Genomic DNA, 17,552 nt, shown 5'->3' with positions numbered 1-17,552 from the left:
TCACATATCTGTTAAGTAATTGAGGGCAGAGTGATTTATATCTTAGTGTTGACCCATCCAGGAACAAAGAACATCATTCCTTTTTTTCAGGTGTGCTTCTGTGCCTTTCAGGAGTGTTTTAAAGCTTTCCTAGTATAGATTTTGTACATTTCTTGTTAACGCTTTTATCTTTTCTGTTACTCCATGAACTGTGTATATGCTTGAATTATATCTTCTTAGTCTGTCAATGTAACAAGGGCTATTAGGTTTGTTTGAGTTTTTTAAAAATAATTTTCTTTTTCTTTCTTTCTAACTTTCTTTGTTGTAAGTTTATTTAAGTCTGCACCCAACGTGGGGCTCAAACTGACAGCCCTGGGATCAAGAGTTGCACATTCTTGGGGTGCCTAGGTGGCTCAATGGGTTAAAGCCTCTGCCTTTGGCTCAGGTCATGATCCCAGGGTCCTGGGATCGAGTCCCACATCGGGCTCTCTGCTCGGCAGGGAGCCTGCTTCCCTTCATCACTCGCTGCCTGCCTCTCTGCGTACATGTGATCTCTGTCAGATGGATAAATAAAATCTTTAAAAAAATAAAATAAAATAAAGAATTACACATTCTTCCAGCTGAGCCAGCCAGGCTCCCCCGGGCCTGTTGCTTTGTATATCCTGATTTTATGTAACACTGTTCTTTCATTGAGTTGGTTTTGTTGTTGATTCTCTTGAGTTTTGGGGTAGAGCATATCCGTTGCAAATAGAAATAGTTTTACTCTCTCTGTTGATTCATATGCCTAGTTGTTTTCTCCAGCTGGAGGCAGTGAACATTTTGCCTCGTTCCTGACCTTACTGGGATTGTCTCTTACGTTTGTCCATTAAGTAAAACCCTGACTTGAGAACTGAGAAGACTGCGTAAACATGCCCGTGCCTGTGCAGCTGTGTCTCTGGAACTTGTGTGTGCTCTCCTGTGATTCAGATTGTACATGTATCACACATACTCTGGGTATTTGGGTATGAGAGTGTGTGTGTATACACACATTCATGCTAGTGAAGTATCCACTCCTAGTTCTTGAGGGTTTTTTATATCAGGTATGTATTTTGAACATTGTCAGAGGCTTTTTCAGCTTCTTAGTGGTGATAAAAGTGTTTTCTTAGCCATATTAGAGTAGCCTATTACATGAATGGATTTCCGAAGATTGAACGAGTCAGTATTCTTGGCATAAGCACCACTTAGAGATCATATATTATTTTTTTCATTCTGGTGTTGGATTCCGTTTGCTGACATCTCGTTTTGGATGTTGGTGTTGATACGAGTGGTATCAAGCCGTCGTGCTGATCACGTGGTCAGTCTTCTGACCCCTCCCATCCTTGCCTTGTGGACTCACTGAACCCAAAAAGTTGTGACTCTCCGTGGCAGTTCATCAGCTCACTTGGCCCGGATCGACTACAGTGTCCTGCTGTGGATTTTCTGTTGGCTCAACTCCTTTAGTCTCGGGCAGTCTTGGCTGTGGCACCTCCGTCATGGGTAGAAAACCCTGTGTTGATACATGTTTTGTAAACACGGTGATGGGACGCGTCTGCTGAGCACTTTTCTTCTGAAACAGGAGTCGTGTGTCGGCAGTCCGGAGCACCACTGCTTGCAGCAGTGGCATCGGAAACACCCCCTTCAGGAGGCTCCAGCATCCCCATGGCCCTCTGGGGTGGCCCTCTCGCTTGCTTCCGGCAGAGGATATCTTGAACATTTTGAGGAAAGTGTCTCCTGTGATAATCAGTTGTCCTGCTTTCTCGCAAGATTCTGATATCTGGAGGCCGAAACGATAGCTTGGTTTGGCATACAGTTCTGGGTTTGAAATTCTTTTTCTTTCACAAGCCGTGGACAGTTGTCCAAGGGTTTTTCTCAGGTGAGAAGTAGAATGGCAGGTTCCAGGGTCAGTGGTGTTTTTCCCCCCACCTGTACCTTTTTAGGCATTTTTTTTTCTCCATTTTTTTGGTGTGGGGCATTTTATTGGGAAATTTGTAGATCTGTATTCCGCCCCCCCCCCCCAGTATTCTTGTTTGCAAATTGAATGGCCCCTTGTGTCGTGAAGGCTTGTGTGATTCTTCAGCTCACGTATCATTTTTTGTTCTGCCTTTGATTCTTTGTGTTCGTCCTTCTAGTTTTCTCTTTCTGAAAGTGGAATCTGTTCGATCTGGCTTTTGTATCTCAAGCTTTATTTCATCATTTCAATGTCTTGTTATCGGAGACAATTCCTAAATTAGATATTCTGTGTCCCATTTGTTACGTAAGTCTTACTTGGGGGTTTTTAAAAAGATTCAACAATTGGATCTTTAATTTCTAAGTAATCTCTGCTGGCTATTTTTTGGAGAATGTTCTCATTTTTTGGAAACCGTGTCCTGCTAAATTTATTGAAAAATACAAATCAATAGAAGTTGTTTCCTTTATGATATTGGTTCTGTCATAGTTTAGCTGCTCACCTTGATACCTATCTTTAATTCACACCGTTTTCCGCAATTAGCTGATGATTCTAGATTTTTTTAAATATTTCAGTTTTTGAGAGAGGAATTCCTGATAGCTCGTGTGAATATACTTAACTAATAATCCCATTTCACTCTTTTCTTTACGGAGGGGATGACTGCAGAGCTCTAGAAGTTTCGGGACTAGGGAAATGCAGGTAGACACTACTTCAGTTTTTTTCTTCCTTTTTTTTTTAATTGTGATAAGTTACATGTAACATGAAATTTACCATTTTACCTTGAAAACATACAGCTCACGGGTATGAAGTACTTTCATGTGCTTGTGCAACCACCACCAACCATCCGTCTCGAGAACACTTCTCATCTTGTAAAACTGAAGCTCCATCCCCATTACAGAGTAATGCCTCAACTCCCCCTGTCCCCTGCAAGTGTTGTCCTCTCTGTCACTTTGATTGTGACTATTCTCAGCACCTAAGTAGACTCATCCAGTGTTTGTCTTTTTGTCACTGGTTTGTTTCTCTGAGCATCGTGTCTTCAGAGTCTATCCATGTTGGAACAGATGCCAGAATCTTCTTTTTAAGTCCGAATATTGCTTGCATTGTATGTGTGGCCTGCATTCTGCTTCTCTTTTATTCTCTCAATGGACACTTGGGTCACTTTTGCATTTTCGCTATTGGGAATGATGCAGCATGGGTGTATAAATTCCTCTCTAAGACCTTACTTCTGATTGTTTTAAGCGTGTCTCCAAAAGTGGACTTGCTGGATCATATGGGAAATTAATGCCAGCTTTATTTTTAATTTTTGAGGAGCTCTCCTGGCTGTAGTGGCTCCCGCAGTTTGCATTCCAGCGACAGTGCATGAGGGTTCTGATTTCTCCAACACGTGTTATTTGCAGGCATTTTGGTAGTAGCCATGCTAAGGGACAGGAGATGGTAACTCACTGTGGCTTTGATTTGATTTCCCTAATGGCTGGTGACGTTGATCATCTTCCCACATGCTCCTTGGACACGTGTGTGTCGTCTTTGTGAAATGTCTGTTCCAGTCCTTGGCCCATTTTGAATCTTGTTGGTTTCTGTTGTTGGGTGGGTTTGAAGAGTTCTCTCTGTATTCTAGAATGAGGCTTTACCAGAAACATGATTGGCAGATATTTTCCCCATCCTGTAGGTTGCCTTTTTCTTCCGTGGAAGTGTCTTTTTCACACCTCTGGATGGAACTAGAGCGTATCATGCTTAGCGAAATAAGTCAAGCAGAGAAAGACAACTATCATATGATCTCCCTGATATGAGGAAGTGGTGATGCAACATGGGGGCTTAAGTGGGTAGAAGAGGAATCAATGAAACAAGATGGAATTGGGAGGGAGACAAACCATAAGTGACTCTTAATCTCAGAAAACAAACTGAGGGTTGCTGGGGGGAGGGCGGTTGGGAGAAGGGGGTGGGATTATGGACATTGGGGAGGGTATGTGCTTTGGTGAGTGCTGTGAAGTGTGTAAACCTGGTGATTCACAGACCTGTACCCCTGGGGATAAAAATATATGTTTATAAAAAATTTAAAAAAAAAAAAGACGGCATGCTGGGCAGAGATTTCTCCCAGCTTGAGGATGGAGAGGGAACTCAATGGGAAGCCTGAGGGCATGTCCTGTGGGGGAACACCCACACCCACCCCTTCCCTTTAGCTAGTTTGTACACAAACCTGTCTTCCCATAGAGCAAGGCCATATACATCTCCCATGGGCAGGAGCTGACCCTGTTCTATTCTGTAACCATGACTTTCCTACCAAATGACTAATACAGGACTGGGTTCATTAGGTGCATTACTTCAACACGCACTTCTTGAACCTCTCTTCCTATTGCCTCATGTCCTTGGTCCATAAGGTGTACGTTATATGTATTTGTTGAATGAATAAATGATGCTTTTTCTCATGTTCAAGTGCAATACTGATCACCTCCTAGTCCCAACATAACTTAAACCTATGCAAAACAGAAGGAGTTCAAGAGCCTACAAGTTCGGGGACGTCTCGAAAAAGCCACACTTAAAAAGAAAAAAGGCAAGGGGAGGGGAGGGAAAGGTAGGGAAGGGAAAAGGAAGAGAGAGGGAAGTAAAAGAGAAAGGAAGGCAAGGAGAAATAAAGGGAAAAACTGAAAAGAAAAAGACAATCCCGCCTTATCTAGGATGAGAGTAGCGGTAGAGGGAACGTGGCTGCCTGCTGAGGGAGAAGCTGAGAGAATGGGAGTAGCTCCTGAGACAGGCGCCCCGGAGTTGCCCGCGGGACTCTTCCTGAGTCCCTGCTCCTATTTCTTTCTAGTTTTCTCCGTGTTTCCCCTTCACAAAGCAGCTCCTCCTTGTCTGTCACTCAGTCTTAGTTATTTGACACAGACAGAGAGAGATCCCAAGTAGGCAGAGAGGCTGGTGGAGGGTGGGGGTAAGTAGGCTCCCTGCTGAGCAGAGAGCCCCATGCGGGGCTCGATCCCAGGACCCTGAGATCATGACCTGAGCCGAGGCAGCTGCTTCACTGACTGAGCCACATCACACCCCTGATCCCCACCACTCTCCTACTTTTCCATCTCCAGGCACTGAACTTCTTCCATCACTCCTGCTTCTCAGGACAAGCCCGCTGCTCCTCTGCTGTGTGGCTGAACTTTGCTGTTGCTGCCTTTTGACCTCCCCTCAGCAGCCACCTATAGCCCTGGATGCTTTCCGGTTCCAGAAGCTTGGCTGCTCTGACTCTTCTGTGCTCTGGGAGCCACACGTGCTTCTGCCATCAGCTCACACTTCCGAACCACCTCCCTGGATCCGTATTCCTTCTCAGCCTTCGGTGGCCTCTCGCCTCTCCCACTTGCTCATCTGGTCCCTCTCTTTATCCTCCAAGTCTCTTAAGCTTCACCCCCTTCTCAGCAGCCTCGGCTCCCCCTTCTCTTCAACTGGATCCGTCCTGATCTCAGTTTCTCTAGGTGTTCAGGCTGAAACCACCATGTTCTGCTCCAGTGTTCCCAAGCACTCCCAGTTCTCACCTGGCATCAGTCACCGGACTGTTTGCTTTCTTGCCTGTTGTTTACTGCTTTATTATGTGCATCCACCGTCCTGTTTCTTGTGCCTTTACATTCAGGTCTTTCCTCATTTGAGTTGTTTCCTAATATGCCTTTACCTGCCACCTTGCAGAGACCTAAAGATTCTTAAATATACATTTTAAGTCCTAGGTGTCTCATGTGTTATATCTGTTTCCAAGCTGCCATACTGTTTCTCCTCTTTGTTTCCGTGTCTGCAGAATCTAGCCTCTGCTGTTCCCAGTCCATCAACTGTGTCCCAATTCTGAATGCCATCCCTCTCCTTGAGCTGCTGTAATCAGATGCTGATGTCCGTGTGGCTCTTCTGACCTTGGTGGTTTCACTTTCTGAAATTGCTCCAGGCTTAGGAGTTCATCTCATTTATCAGAACTGCACCCCAACCCCAACCCCAACACACACAAACACACAATTTTCCCTTTGGTTTCTCTTTACTCCATTGCTTGTTGTTCCTCTAGAGTGCTGTGTTCATCTCCTAAATATCTCACATCTCCCAAGCTATTCCAAATCCCCATGAGGACCCCATTATTTCAATCCTTATTTGTTCAACTTCTCCAACATCTCCTGTGATAGATCTGTCCCCAAACTGTTACCTTCCCGGACCACCTGAGTTTTGCCAATCTCCTACCGTAGCCAGTGTGTTGTATAAATAATTTTTCAGATACCTCTCCTTCCTTGCTCCCTGGGAGAGAACCTCTACATCTTTGGTATCCTGAGTGATAGGAGTGTTTGTTACTCACACTGGGCCCCGTGGACCAAACTTGAGTTTGTGCTGGTGAGATGAGTCAGGATAGGGCCAGCCATACCAGGAACCCCAACAGGGGTGGGGCTTTGAACCACTTGATATCAGCCCAATCTCTACGGGAAGGAAGAGAGTTGGAGACTGTGTTCGAGGTATGGCCAATGATGGAGTTAATCACACTTGCATAATGAAACCCCAATAAAAACTCTGGTCACCAAGCTCAGGTGAGCTTCATGACGGGTGATAATGCATCTATGTGCCAAGACATCCATGGGATGCTTCCCGCGGACACTGAAGCTTGGTATTTGAGACAGCCCCAGTATTCTCTGGTGCTACCATCTCCCAAGATGGTTTCCTCCAATATTCAGGATTCCTGCCATTAACTCTTTCTTCTCCATGCCTCTGTTATTTGACAGCTTTAGCTCCTCCTATCTTACTGTGTTTCTCAGAAAGTTCTCCCAAAGCCTCATTTCTTTCCAGTTGTTCTATTTCATCCCATTCTGTAGATTTTCCTTCTTCCAAAGAAGGGTGCTCCCTTGCACCTGTGGGTCTGCTTGCCATGGATCATCGCCTAAAATGCATAATCTCACTGAGGCACGTTGCCTTTGTTGTGAATTTCAGATTATCTAGGTCCCCATAGCTCTGTCTTCCTTCTTTCCCTTTTCCTGCCTCAATATCTTTGCCTTGTTTCTTGCTTTCAGACACAAGCACAGTGTTCACTTTATCTTCTTTTTTTTTTTTAAGATTTTATTTATTCAACAGAGAGAGATCACAAGTAGGCAGAGAGGGAGGTAGAGAGAGAGGAGGAAGCAGGCTCCCCGCCAAGCAGAGAGCCCGATGCGGGGCTCGATCCCAGGACCCTGGGATCATGACCTGAGCTGAAGGCAGCGGCTTAACCCACTGAGCCACCCTGGCGCCCGGGCATGTGCTGCTTTGTAACAAAACCATTACCTTCCCATTCTCACCGCCCCCATCTTATTTTATTTTATTTTATTTTATTTTATTTATTTATTTGACAGAGAGAGATCACAAGTAGACAGAGAGGCAGACAGAGAGAGAGAGGAGGAAGCAGGCTCCCCGCCAAGCAGAGAGCCCGATGCGGGGCTCGATCCCAGGACCCTGGGATCATGACCTGAGCCGAAAGCAGAGGCTTTAACCCACTGAGCCACCCAGGCGCCCCTTCTTTTTTTTTTTTCTACATAAAAGGTAACTTGCACTTGGGGCCTTTGGGTGGCTCAGTGGGTGAAATGTCTGCTTTCGGCTTAGGTCATGATCTCAGGGCCCTGGGATCGAGACCGCCCGCATCTGCATCCGGTTCTCTGTACAGAGGGGAGCCTGCTTCCCCTGTCTCTTTCTGCCTGCCTCTCTGCCTACTTGTGATCTCTCTCTGTCCAATAAATAAATAAAATCTTAAAAAAAAACCTCACATCCTCATTAAAAAGAACTTACACTTATTTTTCAAAGGTAAGAAGTATGGCTGAATAATCACAACCCCATTAAGAAAGAGTATCATTGGACAGTGAACTGTAAGACCATTGAGATGACCACAAACACCACGAAGATGAAGACTTTTATCTTTATTATGTTTCCTCAAGAGACACATTGCAGTGTCCTCTTTAATAATCTAAAATAACATAAAACAACTTACAAACGTGTCATCCAGGCAAGTAAAAGAATTACAACTGATTCCCACAATTTAATAATGAAGACTACATGTCAAATAAACATTTACAGTAATAACAACTTGAGGGAATCACCTACCTAGTTATAAGTGTAATTGATATATAGCTATAGTAAAAACACAAAAACCTATGCCGAATATGTCAACAATATTTTATCTACAGGTGTAATCTCATCACAAAACTTTGTAGGAACATGTTTTGAAAACTATGACTATTTCAGAACTTTTATAAATAAATACATAAATATAAAATATAAAAATAAATAAAATAGTTCTAAGGACAACATTTTCAAAATATACCAATGAAATTCATGGCGTAATATTAGGTTATGATAATCCTTTGTCTCTCGTTTTATATTTTTGAAGTAATCTCCTCCTTGTTTGTGTCCCAATGCATAAAAAACAGGATCTCCAACTCCTACCTCAAACGAGATTTGAATTTAAAAAAATCTGAAATATTTGGTACCACCCCAGGAAAGGGTGGATCCTGAACAAAAGCCTGGTTTCTTATTGTCCTTCTCTGGTCTCCTATAGGTACTCGCAGCTCCTCGGAGTACAATATGAAAATTCCCTTTAGCTAATTTTATAAGGTCTTGGGTTCTTCTAGATTATCTGCACAAGAGACTCCTCTCTTCCTTCCTCATGCCTGTTGTTAGTGTCTAGATTGATTTCCTGTTGTAAACCTGCGTCTCCCCGGGGCTCAGGGATCTGAAATTGAGAGAAAGAGAGGAAGTCAGATCACAAGGAGTCAACGCTCCAGACATCTTGGTCAGTTCTAACCAGAATTTAGACTAATTCATAAATCCAACTTTATCTCTAATCCTTCATTCTAAACCCCAATTCATTTTCAGTTATGACTCTTGGACTTTGGTGACCCTGACCCCCCAAATTTTTTCATGAGCCTAAGGTCACACCCGGTTATCCTCTTGATAGCCAGGACTCTAGGTGATTCTGCTCAGGGAGTAAAGCAAACTAGTGGGTGGCCTGGGTGGCTCAAGCGGTTGAGCGTCTGCCTTTGGCTCAGGTAACCGGGAATGAGTTCCACATCAGGCTCCTTGCTCAAATGAGGAGCCTGCTTCTCCCTCTGCCTGCTACTTCCCTGCCTGTGTTCTCTCTCTGTCTCTGACAAATAAAATCTTTAAAAATAAAACAAAACCACAACAACAACAAAACAAACTAACAAACTTGAGAGAATGTTGCTTTCGACCTGAAACTCACCTTGGTCCTTTTTTGCTACTTAATGTCTGAACAAAGAACCATACTGCAAACATCAACATCATGAATCATGAGACCACCTAATCCTCCATTCTAACCCTAGATCCTAATGTTTAACCATAACACCTAGTCCTAAATTTGGTCAGTGCTGCATGTTCTAATGTTTGTCTCTTCACCTCCCTCAAATTTGTACCTTGAGATCCTAACCCACAAGGTGATGGTGCTATAAGATGAGGTCTTTGGGATGATTGGGCCACGAGGTGGGGGGGGCCCTCAACAATGGCAGTAGTGCTCTGATGAAAGAGACCCCAGTGACATAACTCAGAACCCACTTAGTCTGCAACCTTGTAAAGGGTCCGGCACCCTGCTCGCAGACTTCCAGCCTCCAAACCATGAGAAATAAATGTCTGTTGCTCAAAGCCATGTAGAACTTTTTTGTGGGAGCTCGAATGGACTGAGAACTAGTTCACATGATTTAAACCAAATCTTTACTTAATCCTCTGCCCAAATCTATAACTCTATGTGCTGATCACATTAAGCTATGCTAAAACTAGTATTTCTTTTTTTTTTAAAGATTTTATTTATTTGACAGAAAGATCAGACGTAGGCAGAGAAGCAGGCAGAGAGAGACGGGGAAGCAGGCTCCTGGCTGAGCAGAGAGCCCGATGTGGTGCGCGATCCCAGGACCCTGGGATCATGACCTAAGCTGAAGGCAGAGGCTTTAACCCACTGAGCCACCCAGGCACCCTGAAACTAGTGTTTCTGAAGGTTCACTCATTCTGACAAACTCCTTGACTGTGAACCTGAGGGGAAAGATGTAATGGAATGAGATGAGAGACTCGTCCAGAAGTGGGCAGGGGACACAAAGGACTCCCAGATGCCATCTGACATAAGCAATGTGTTCGCAAGCAAATGTGGATGAACACACAGCTAGTCCATATTGATCTTTTATTATTGGATAGATAGACTGTTCCATCCGATGTCCTATTGTTAGACATTTACTTTGTTGTAAATAAATCCCCAGAATTCATATCTCTGAGGCATGAAAGAGAAAGTAAAAACACAATGCAGGGGAAAAAATTGGAAACTTGCTCCCTTTTCACAGAAAGTCAACATTTCCTCAAGCTATCATCTGGGCCCAGTTGGTTTCAATGGAATTATTTCAGCCAAATCCATGCCTCTGTGACAAACTGGTTTTCCTGAGGTCCTTAAGGTTTTCCACACGTCTCCCTGAGTCATGGCTCTGTGGGGTTGTCAGCTCGTGGCTGGGACCTGAGTGCGTGTACGGCTTCCACCTCATAGTGCATGGAAGGCTGACGTGTGGGACTAGGGAGATGAGCGTGGGCTCAGCTACTGGATTCCTCAGATCTCCTCATTACACAAGAAATCATTGTGCCTGGACCCATGAGGACAGTAACCTACCTTCCCTTAGGCCAATGACCTCAGGCCTCCATGGCCCTAGGAGACCTAGGGCATCAGAGTGAGGCGGTCTCGCCCCCACACCCACAGGTCTGGATCAAAAGCCTGGATCTAGAAGACAAGCGGCCCCATGAGAACACAACTTCCAGATGGGCCCTGCCCCCGCGACCCCCGACCTGCTCCCTCCTGTCATCCAGACCCTTAATTCTTTCTGGTCCCAAATCCCCATGTCCCTCGCTGCACCTCCTCTCTCTCCCATTGGGCCCCACACCCCAAATCCCTCCAGCCAACCTACCTCTTCACACTCTTCTCGGGACACCCTGGTCCTCCAGTTCATGGATCGTATAAATTGGAATCTCAGTTTGTGGAACAAGGGTCGCTCGGACCAGTTCTTCCCATAGAGGAATGAAAAGATGGCCTGTTTGGGGGCCTGGTTATCCTCTTCCATATCATTGGCCAGGTAGCTGGAGAGAGACATCAGGTGGCTGATCAGGAGCAGGACGGGAAGGATGCCCCTCCCCCACCTGAGCTCAGCTTCCCAGCAAGGACATAGGTTGCTTATTACCCAGTGTCACAGAGTGCCACTCAGTCATCAAGAGGGCAAAGGGATATTGAAAAAGAAAGCCAAAGTTGGTGGCATCACAATTCCGGATTTCAAGCTCTATTACAAAGCTGTCATCAAGACAGCATGGTACTGGCACAAAAACAGACACATAGATCAATGGAACAGAATAGAGCGCCCAGAAATAGACCCTCAACTCTACAGTCAACTAATCTTCGACAAAGCAGGAAAGACTGTCCAATGGAAAAAAGACAGCCTCTTCAATAAATGGTGCTGGGAATATTGGACAGCCACATGCAGAAAAATGAAATTGGACCATTTCCTTACACCACACACGAAAATAGACTCGAAATGGATGAAGGACCTCAATGTGCGAAAGGAATCCATCAAAATCCTTGAGGAGAACACAGGCAGCAACCTCTTCGACCTCAGCCGCAGCAACATCTTCCTAGGAACAACGCCAAAGGCAAGGGAAGCAAGGGCAAAAATGAACTACTGGGATTTCATCAAGATCAAAAGCTTTTGCACAGCAAAGGAAACAGTTAACAAAATCAAAAGACAACTGACAGAATGGGAGAAGATATTTGCAAACGACATATCAGATAAAGGACTAGTGTCCAGAATCTATAAAGAACTTAGCAAACTCAACACCCAAAGAACAAATAATCCAATCAAGAAATGGGCAGAGGACATGAACAGACATTTCTGCAAAGAAGACATCCAGAGGGCCAACAGACACATGAAAAAGTGCTCCATATCACTCGGCATCAGGGAAATACAAATCAAACCCACAATGAGATACCACCTCACGCCAGTCAGAATAGCTAAAATCAATAAGTAGGAAATGACAGATGCTGGCGAGGATGCGGAGAAAGGGGAACCCTCCTACACTGTTGGTGGGAATGCAAGCTGGTGCAGCCACTCTGGAAAACAGCATGGAGGTTCCTCAAAATGTTGAAAATAGAACTGCCCTATGACCCAGCAATTGCACTACTGGGTATTTACCCTAAAGATACAAACGTAGTGATCCAAAGGGGCACGTGCACCCGAATGTTTATAGCAGCAATGTCCACAATAGTCAAACTATGGAAAGAACCTAAATGTCCATGAACAGATGAATGGATCAAGAGGATGTGGTATATATACACAATGGAATACTATGCAGCCATCAAAAGAAATGAAATCTTGCCATTTGTGACAACATGGATGGAACTAGAGCATATCATGCTTAGCGAAATAAGTCAAGCAGAGAAAGACAACTATGATATGATCTCCCTGATATGAGGAAGTGGTGATGCAACATGGGGGCTTAAGTGGGTAGAAGAAGAATCAATGAAACAAGATGGAATTGGAAGGGAGACAAACCATAAGTGACTGTTAATCTCACAAAAGAAACAGAGGGTTGCTGGGGGGAGGGGGTTGGGAGAAGGAGGTGGGATTCAGGACATTGGGGAGGGTATGTGCTTTGGTGAGTGCTATGAAGTGTGTAAACCTGGTGATTCACAGACCTCTACCCCTGGGGATAAAAATATATGTTTATAAAAAATTTAAAATTTAAAATTAAAAAAAAAAAGAAGGCATGGCTGGGCAGAGACTTCTCCCAGTTGAGGATGGAGAGGGAACTCAATGGGAAGCCTGAGGGCATGTCCTGTGGGGGGACACCCACACCCACCCCTTCCCTTTAGCGAGTTTGTGCACAAACCTGTCTTCCCATAGAGCAAGGCCATATACATCTCCCATGGCCAGGAGCTGACCCTGTTCTATTCTGTAACCATGACTTTCCTACCAAATGACTAATACAGGATTGGGTTCATGGGTGCATGAATTCAACACGCACTTCTTGAACCTCTCTTCCCATTGCCTCATGTCCTTGGTCCATAACGTATACTCTATATGTATTTGTTGAATGAATAAATAATGCCTTTTTTAAGTTCAAGTGCAATACTGATCACCTCCTATTCCCAACATAACTTAAACCTATGCAAAACAGAAGGAATTGTGCAGTGTCTTTGAGAGTGTGGTAATATGTTGACAAGTCCTGCAGGCATCGAGTCTAATGGGTTGGGGAAGGGGACAGGGGGGTGGAGCGGTGAGTGGATAGGCAATAACCATAGTCCAGAATCTCCATGACACTCGGATTTTAACAGAAGTGCTGCTGCGGTGCAGAAGTCAGGGAGGTTGGCGGGGCAGGGAAGGGGGGAGCATCTGAAGATTTGGGAGTTGAAGTTGACCTTGAGGACAAGTCGTTTTCCTCAGGTATAGGTGCAAAATTACCTAGACAGAAAACGCAATATAGGAACAGAGGGAAGTGTCCTTAGAAGGTGGAAACACCAAGGGGATGAGCAAGTCGGACGAAGACGAAAGGTTTGGATCCAAGCTCGGAAGCCTGGCCTTGACCCAGAACACCACTGGCCCTGGAGAGTGGAGGCGGAGACCAGAACTTTGAAGGACTTCATGCACCTAGCGCCCACAGGCTTCGGGACAGTGTTGTAAGACACACCCGCGGAAGCATTCACAACAGATCTGTGCTATGTCTTGGGGGCGTGAATCGAGGCATTTGTGATGGGAATGCTTAGGAGGAAAACAATTACTCTTGGTATCGCGGTGGGAAGGGGACAGACGGAGGATCAGGACCGGCTGCTTCGCTAGTCTGTTTGCTCAGGGCAGGGCCGTGTCCGTTCCTTCCTTCTGTCCTCTTAGAAGGGTCTTCTGTTTGCTTCTCCTGGCTGACGTCACGGATGTTTGTGTTTACAAGGAACAGTCTAAAAAAACACTATACTATAATCCTATGGTTTTTACACACGGGGTCAACAGTTTTTCTAAAAAAGTAGTTTAATAAACGGTAACAAATGGTTTTAAAAAAAAGGAGATGAAAGTTTAGGGTCCCAATTTCCCCCTCAATCCACCCAGGTAGCGAATTGTACTGCGGGATGAGACAAAAATACTCACAGGGCTATGAAGAAATGGATTCGCTGGTACTGCCAGGAGAAGAGGCCAGCACGGCTGAAGTAAGCTATGACCATAGACAGGAGATACTGGTGGCAAGAGGAGACACAGTGTCAGAGAGAGGTGACATCCTGGGCGAGGAAAACCAGTGGGGGATGGGGACATGAGGCTGGAGCAGGTTCTCCCGCTTTGACGGACTGGGTGAATTTGCTTATTTGTGTCAACAGGTTGGTTGCAAACCAAAGAAGTCAAGGGAAGAGTTGATGGTGCTCCCAGGATAGCAAGCTGTGCTGGTCTGAGGGCTTGTCTTCAGGACAGCCGGCCTCTGGAGGGTCTCTGAGAAGCTGGAGCCAAGGGGTGCCCCACCCAAGAGCTGAGAGAGAAGGGACTTAAGGTGGCAACAGACAGAGGGGCACGCCTGGGACTCAGGTCCCAGAGGACCTGCAGGAAACCACGAGGTCCCCAATGGGAAGTGTTGGCAGGATGAGGTTGGAGACAGGGTTTTGGAGGCATCGCCCTGCCCCAGGACAGATGTTGGAGCAAGAACACATCTGAGTGGAGAACAATGATACCTTGTCGGATACGCTCAGATTTTTGTCCCAGGCCAGAAATTTTTGAATGACAGGATCCTCTGTGAAAAGAGGGTATAGGTCAGGTTGACAAGCAGAATGGGGTTACTGTGGGAGCGTTCCAGGGCAAAGAGGAGAATGATGCCTCTCCTGGAGAAGTTCCAGGATGTGGCCAGCGGTGAGGCTGATGGGCAAAAGGGAGCAAAAACCTGTCACCTCCCAGGGAAATTTGGTGGCTTCTGGCGTGGGGAGGCTGAAGGAGCACACCTGTAAGATTGGATGGGAGGTCAACAGGGACGCTGTCTCATCATGCATGGACATGCCACTGCGGAGACCACAGTCATTCCCTGTCATTTTCTCATCCCACAGTGACATAAGGGTCTAAAGATGGCATGTCATTTCCACACCCCCTGCCCAACTCCACACACACAGCCAAAGACATTTAGAGTTAAAAGGCCAATAAGGGGAACCTGGGTGGCTCCATGGCTTAAAGCTTCTGCTTCGGCTCACGTCATGATCCCAGGGTTCTGGGATCGAGCCCCACATCAGGCTCTCTCCTCAACGGGGAGCCTGCTTTCCCCCTGTTTTTCTGTCTGCCTCTGCCTGCTTGTGATATCTCTCTCTCTCTCTCTCTCTGTCAATTAAATAAATAAAATATTAAAAAAAAAAAAAAGCAAAAGTCCAATAAGAACTAAGACATCTCAGGAGTGTAACTGAAACCAAGCTTTCTCATCCCAAGTACAGACCTTTCTCCAAGTCTCACCTAATCCTCTGTCATTTTTATGTGTCCCCAGTGACGGATCATTATGGAGTCCTCCAAGGATGGAGAGCTCACCAACCTTCAGAGAATTCTTTTCCATTGGAAGCTTCTTGAATTTAAAGAGAAAATGGAAGAGGGTTGGAGGAGATCTTCTTTCCAAGCAACTTTTTGAAGACCTCGTGGTGTTCAGGGAGCACTGAAGACACCCGTTGTCTCTTCAACTTCATCTTGAGGCCACACAGTGACTCCACGACCCAGATGTCCTCAGCGCCAGAGCCTGTCTCCTCATCTGACTCATCCCTTCCTCTCTTCCTTGTGGGGGACTCGGGCATGGGGCGGGGGTCTACCCAGGGGGCTGAGTGAAGAAACCAGGCTACAGTATAAGGCTTTTGTCTTTGGAATTCAGCCACCCCTTCTCCCCCTCCAAAAACCCCAACTTCCCCTTCATTCTCTCCAGCCTTCCTGACAATTGACATCTCCCCAACCATGTTTCCATCTTTCTCCTTTGTTGATACACATCTGTCCCCATTCATCTTTGGCACTGTTTCACCACCCCCATCCTCAAAATTTCATTGTAGATAACTTCTCCCCTGGGAATAATGACATCATTTCCTCTCTTCCTTTACCTCCTCTTTGGACCTCATCTCCTAACCCTCTTTCCCTGCTTCTTGGGTATTCCTTCCATGGTTACAGTTTTGTCCCCAACTCCTATACTTTCCTTCTCCAATCCCCGGCTTTCTGGATCTCTCCTGTCACACACACCCTACTCAGACACTCCTTCCTGACTTTTGTACCCATTCCTCTTTACTAGCCAAGCCTCTCAAGTCCCTTCCTCTTCCTCCTTTCTCACCTGATGGTCCTGGGATTTCATCATCCACCACATTGAAGGGGTACCCTGAGGTGCTAGGCTGGGGACTCTGGTCCTCAGACTGGGAATGCGGTTGATTAGGTTGATCATCAGCCATGATTTCTCCCTAGCTCTTTCTGGCCTCCCAGAAACCTGAGACCCTTTCTGGGCAAATTCCAACAGAACACAAGCCCTTGATCCCTTCTCCAAGCTGGGGCAAAGCCAGGAGTGGCGAAAAGGTCTGTGAAGATACAGTTGTCCACCTCTGCTGCCAAGCACCATGGAATCTGGTCCTTCCAATCAGGAAGGTCGGAAGCCTCTGATGTCACAGGTCATTCCAGCCTGGCAACCAGTTTGAAGGGAAACACGGAACTGCCACACTGGTGTCCAGTTTGGGATCTCGAGGTAAGGGCTGTTTCCAGCCACCGACCCAGCCTTGGACCATCCTCCAAAACTGTCCTCGAGGGGTCTGGATCACTCTACTCCTCTCCAGCAGATGCCCGGCTCTCTCCCCTCTTGGCACATGTTGGGCTCTCTCCATCCTTCCTATTCCTAATTCAGGGCACAATCTGGTGGGAGAAGGAGGAAAGAGACAAGGGAATTTCGGATGGGCCGAAACGTAAGAACTTACAAGACAGACATAAGTATGTCAAGAAGGTTCCAGGTACATTGACTTGTTGGAATTAAAAGTTAGTTTAAGGGACACCTGGGTGGCTCAGTTGGTTAAGCGGCTGCCTTTGGCTCAGGTCACGATCCATCATTCTGGAATTGAGTCCCACATCAGGCTCCTGGCTCGTCGGGGAACCTGCTTCTCCCTCTGCCTCTGTCTGCCTCTCTGCCTGTGCTCACTCGCTCCCACTCCCTCTCTCTCTGACAAATAAATAAATAATTTTTTTTAAAAAAAAAGTTAGTTTAAATCGTTTAATTTGGTAGACTTCTTCCGCTCCATGTTTTACTGACATTGTGTTGGGGGTGGGTGTTCAGTGGTGGGGGAGCACTCACGCTCTCCTCTGAGGCATCTCTGAGCCCAAGAGACATTTTGGGAACCTGAACCAGTAGATAACTGTACCTGTGTTCTCACACAATCAGACGGTGTCTACAACTTAAGAAGTCCCTGGACCACCCAAAACCTGCCCCTGATCGCAATTAATCAGCTCTAGTCTGCATCTGAAATTTGTAAGCCCGTGTATCACTCTCGACCCAGAAACTTCATGACCACTTGTGTATCTTTTGAACAAAATGCCACATGCACAAAAAGGCTAGATGGAAAAATCTCCCGTTTAAGGCAGAATCTGTTTAACCAAGA

At 45.9% G+C, this 17,552-nt stretch overlaps 2 protein-coding genes across 2 annotated transcripts in view; one reads left to right on the top strand and one right to left on the bottom strand.

The window, feature by feature from the left end:
• The window catches only part of RBAK (RB associated KRAB zinc finger), an 813,856-nt gene that overhangs the window by 176,218 nt on the left and 620,086 nt on the right, over nucleotides 1-17,552 (top strand). The gene's annotated exons all lie outside the window — the stretch shown is intronic.
• LOC309854219 (speedy protein E4-like) lies at nucleotides 10,611-16,364 on the bottom strand (the record flags this gene model as incomplete). Its single annotated transcript, XM_082713051.1, has 6 exons — nucleotides 10,611-10,673; nucleotides 10,858-11,026; nucleotides 14,074-14,159; nucleotides 14,643-14,701; nucleotides 15,557-15,754; nucleotides 16,250-16,364. The coding sequence occupies 6 exons, from the start codon at nucleotides 16,362-16,364 to the stop codon at nucleotides 10,611-10,613; spliced, it is 690 nt and encodes a 229-aa protein (XP_082569177.1).

The sequence above is a fragment of the Mustela nivalis genome, assembly GCF_964662115.1.
Source record: "Mustela nivalis genome assembly, chromosome: 19".
NCBI classification, from domain to species: Eukaryota; Metazoa; Chordata; class Mammalia; order Carnivora; family Mustelidae; genus Mustela; species Mustela nivalis.
This window is presented reverse-complemented; position numbering and strand designations above follow the sequence as displayed.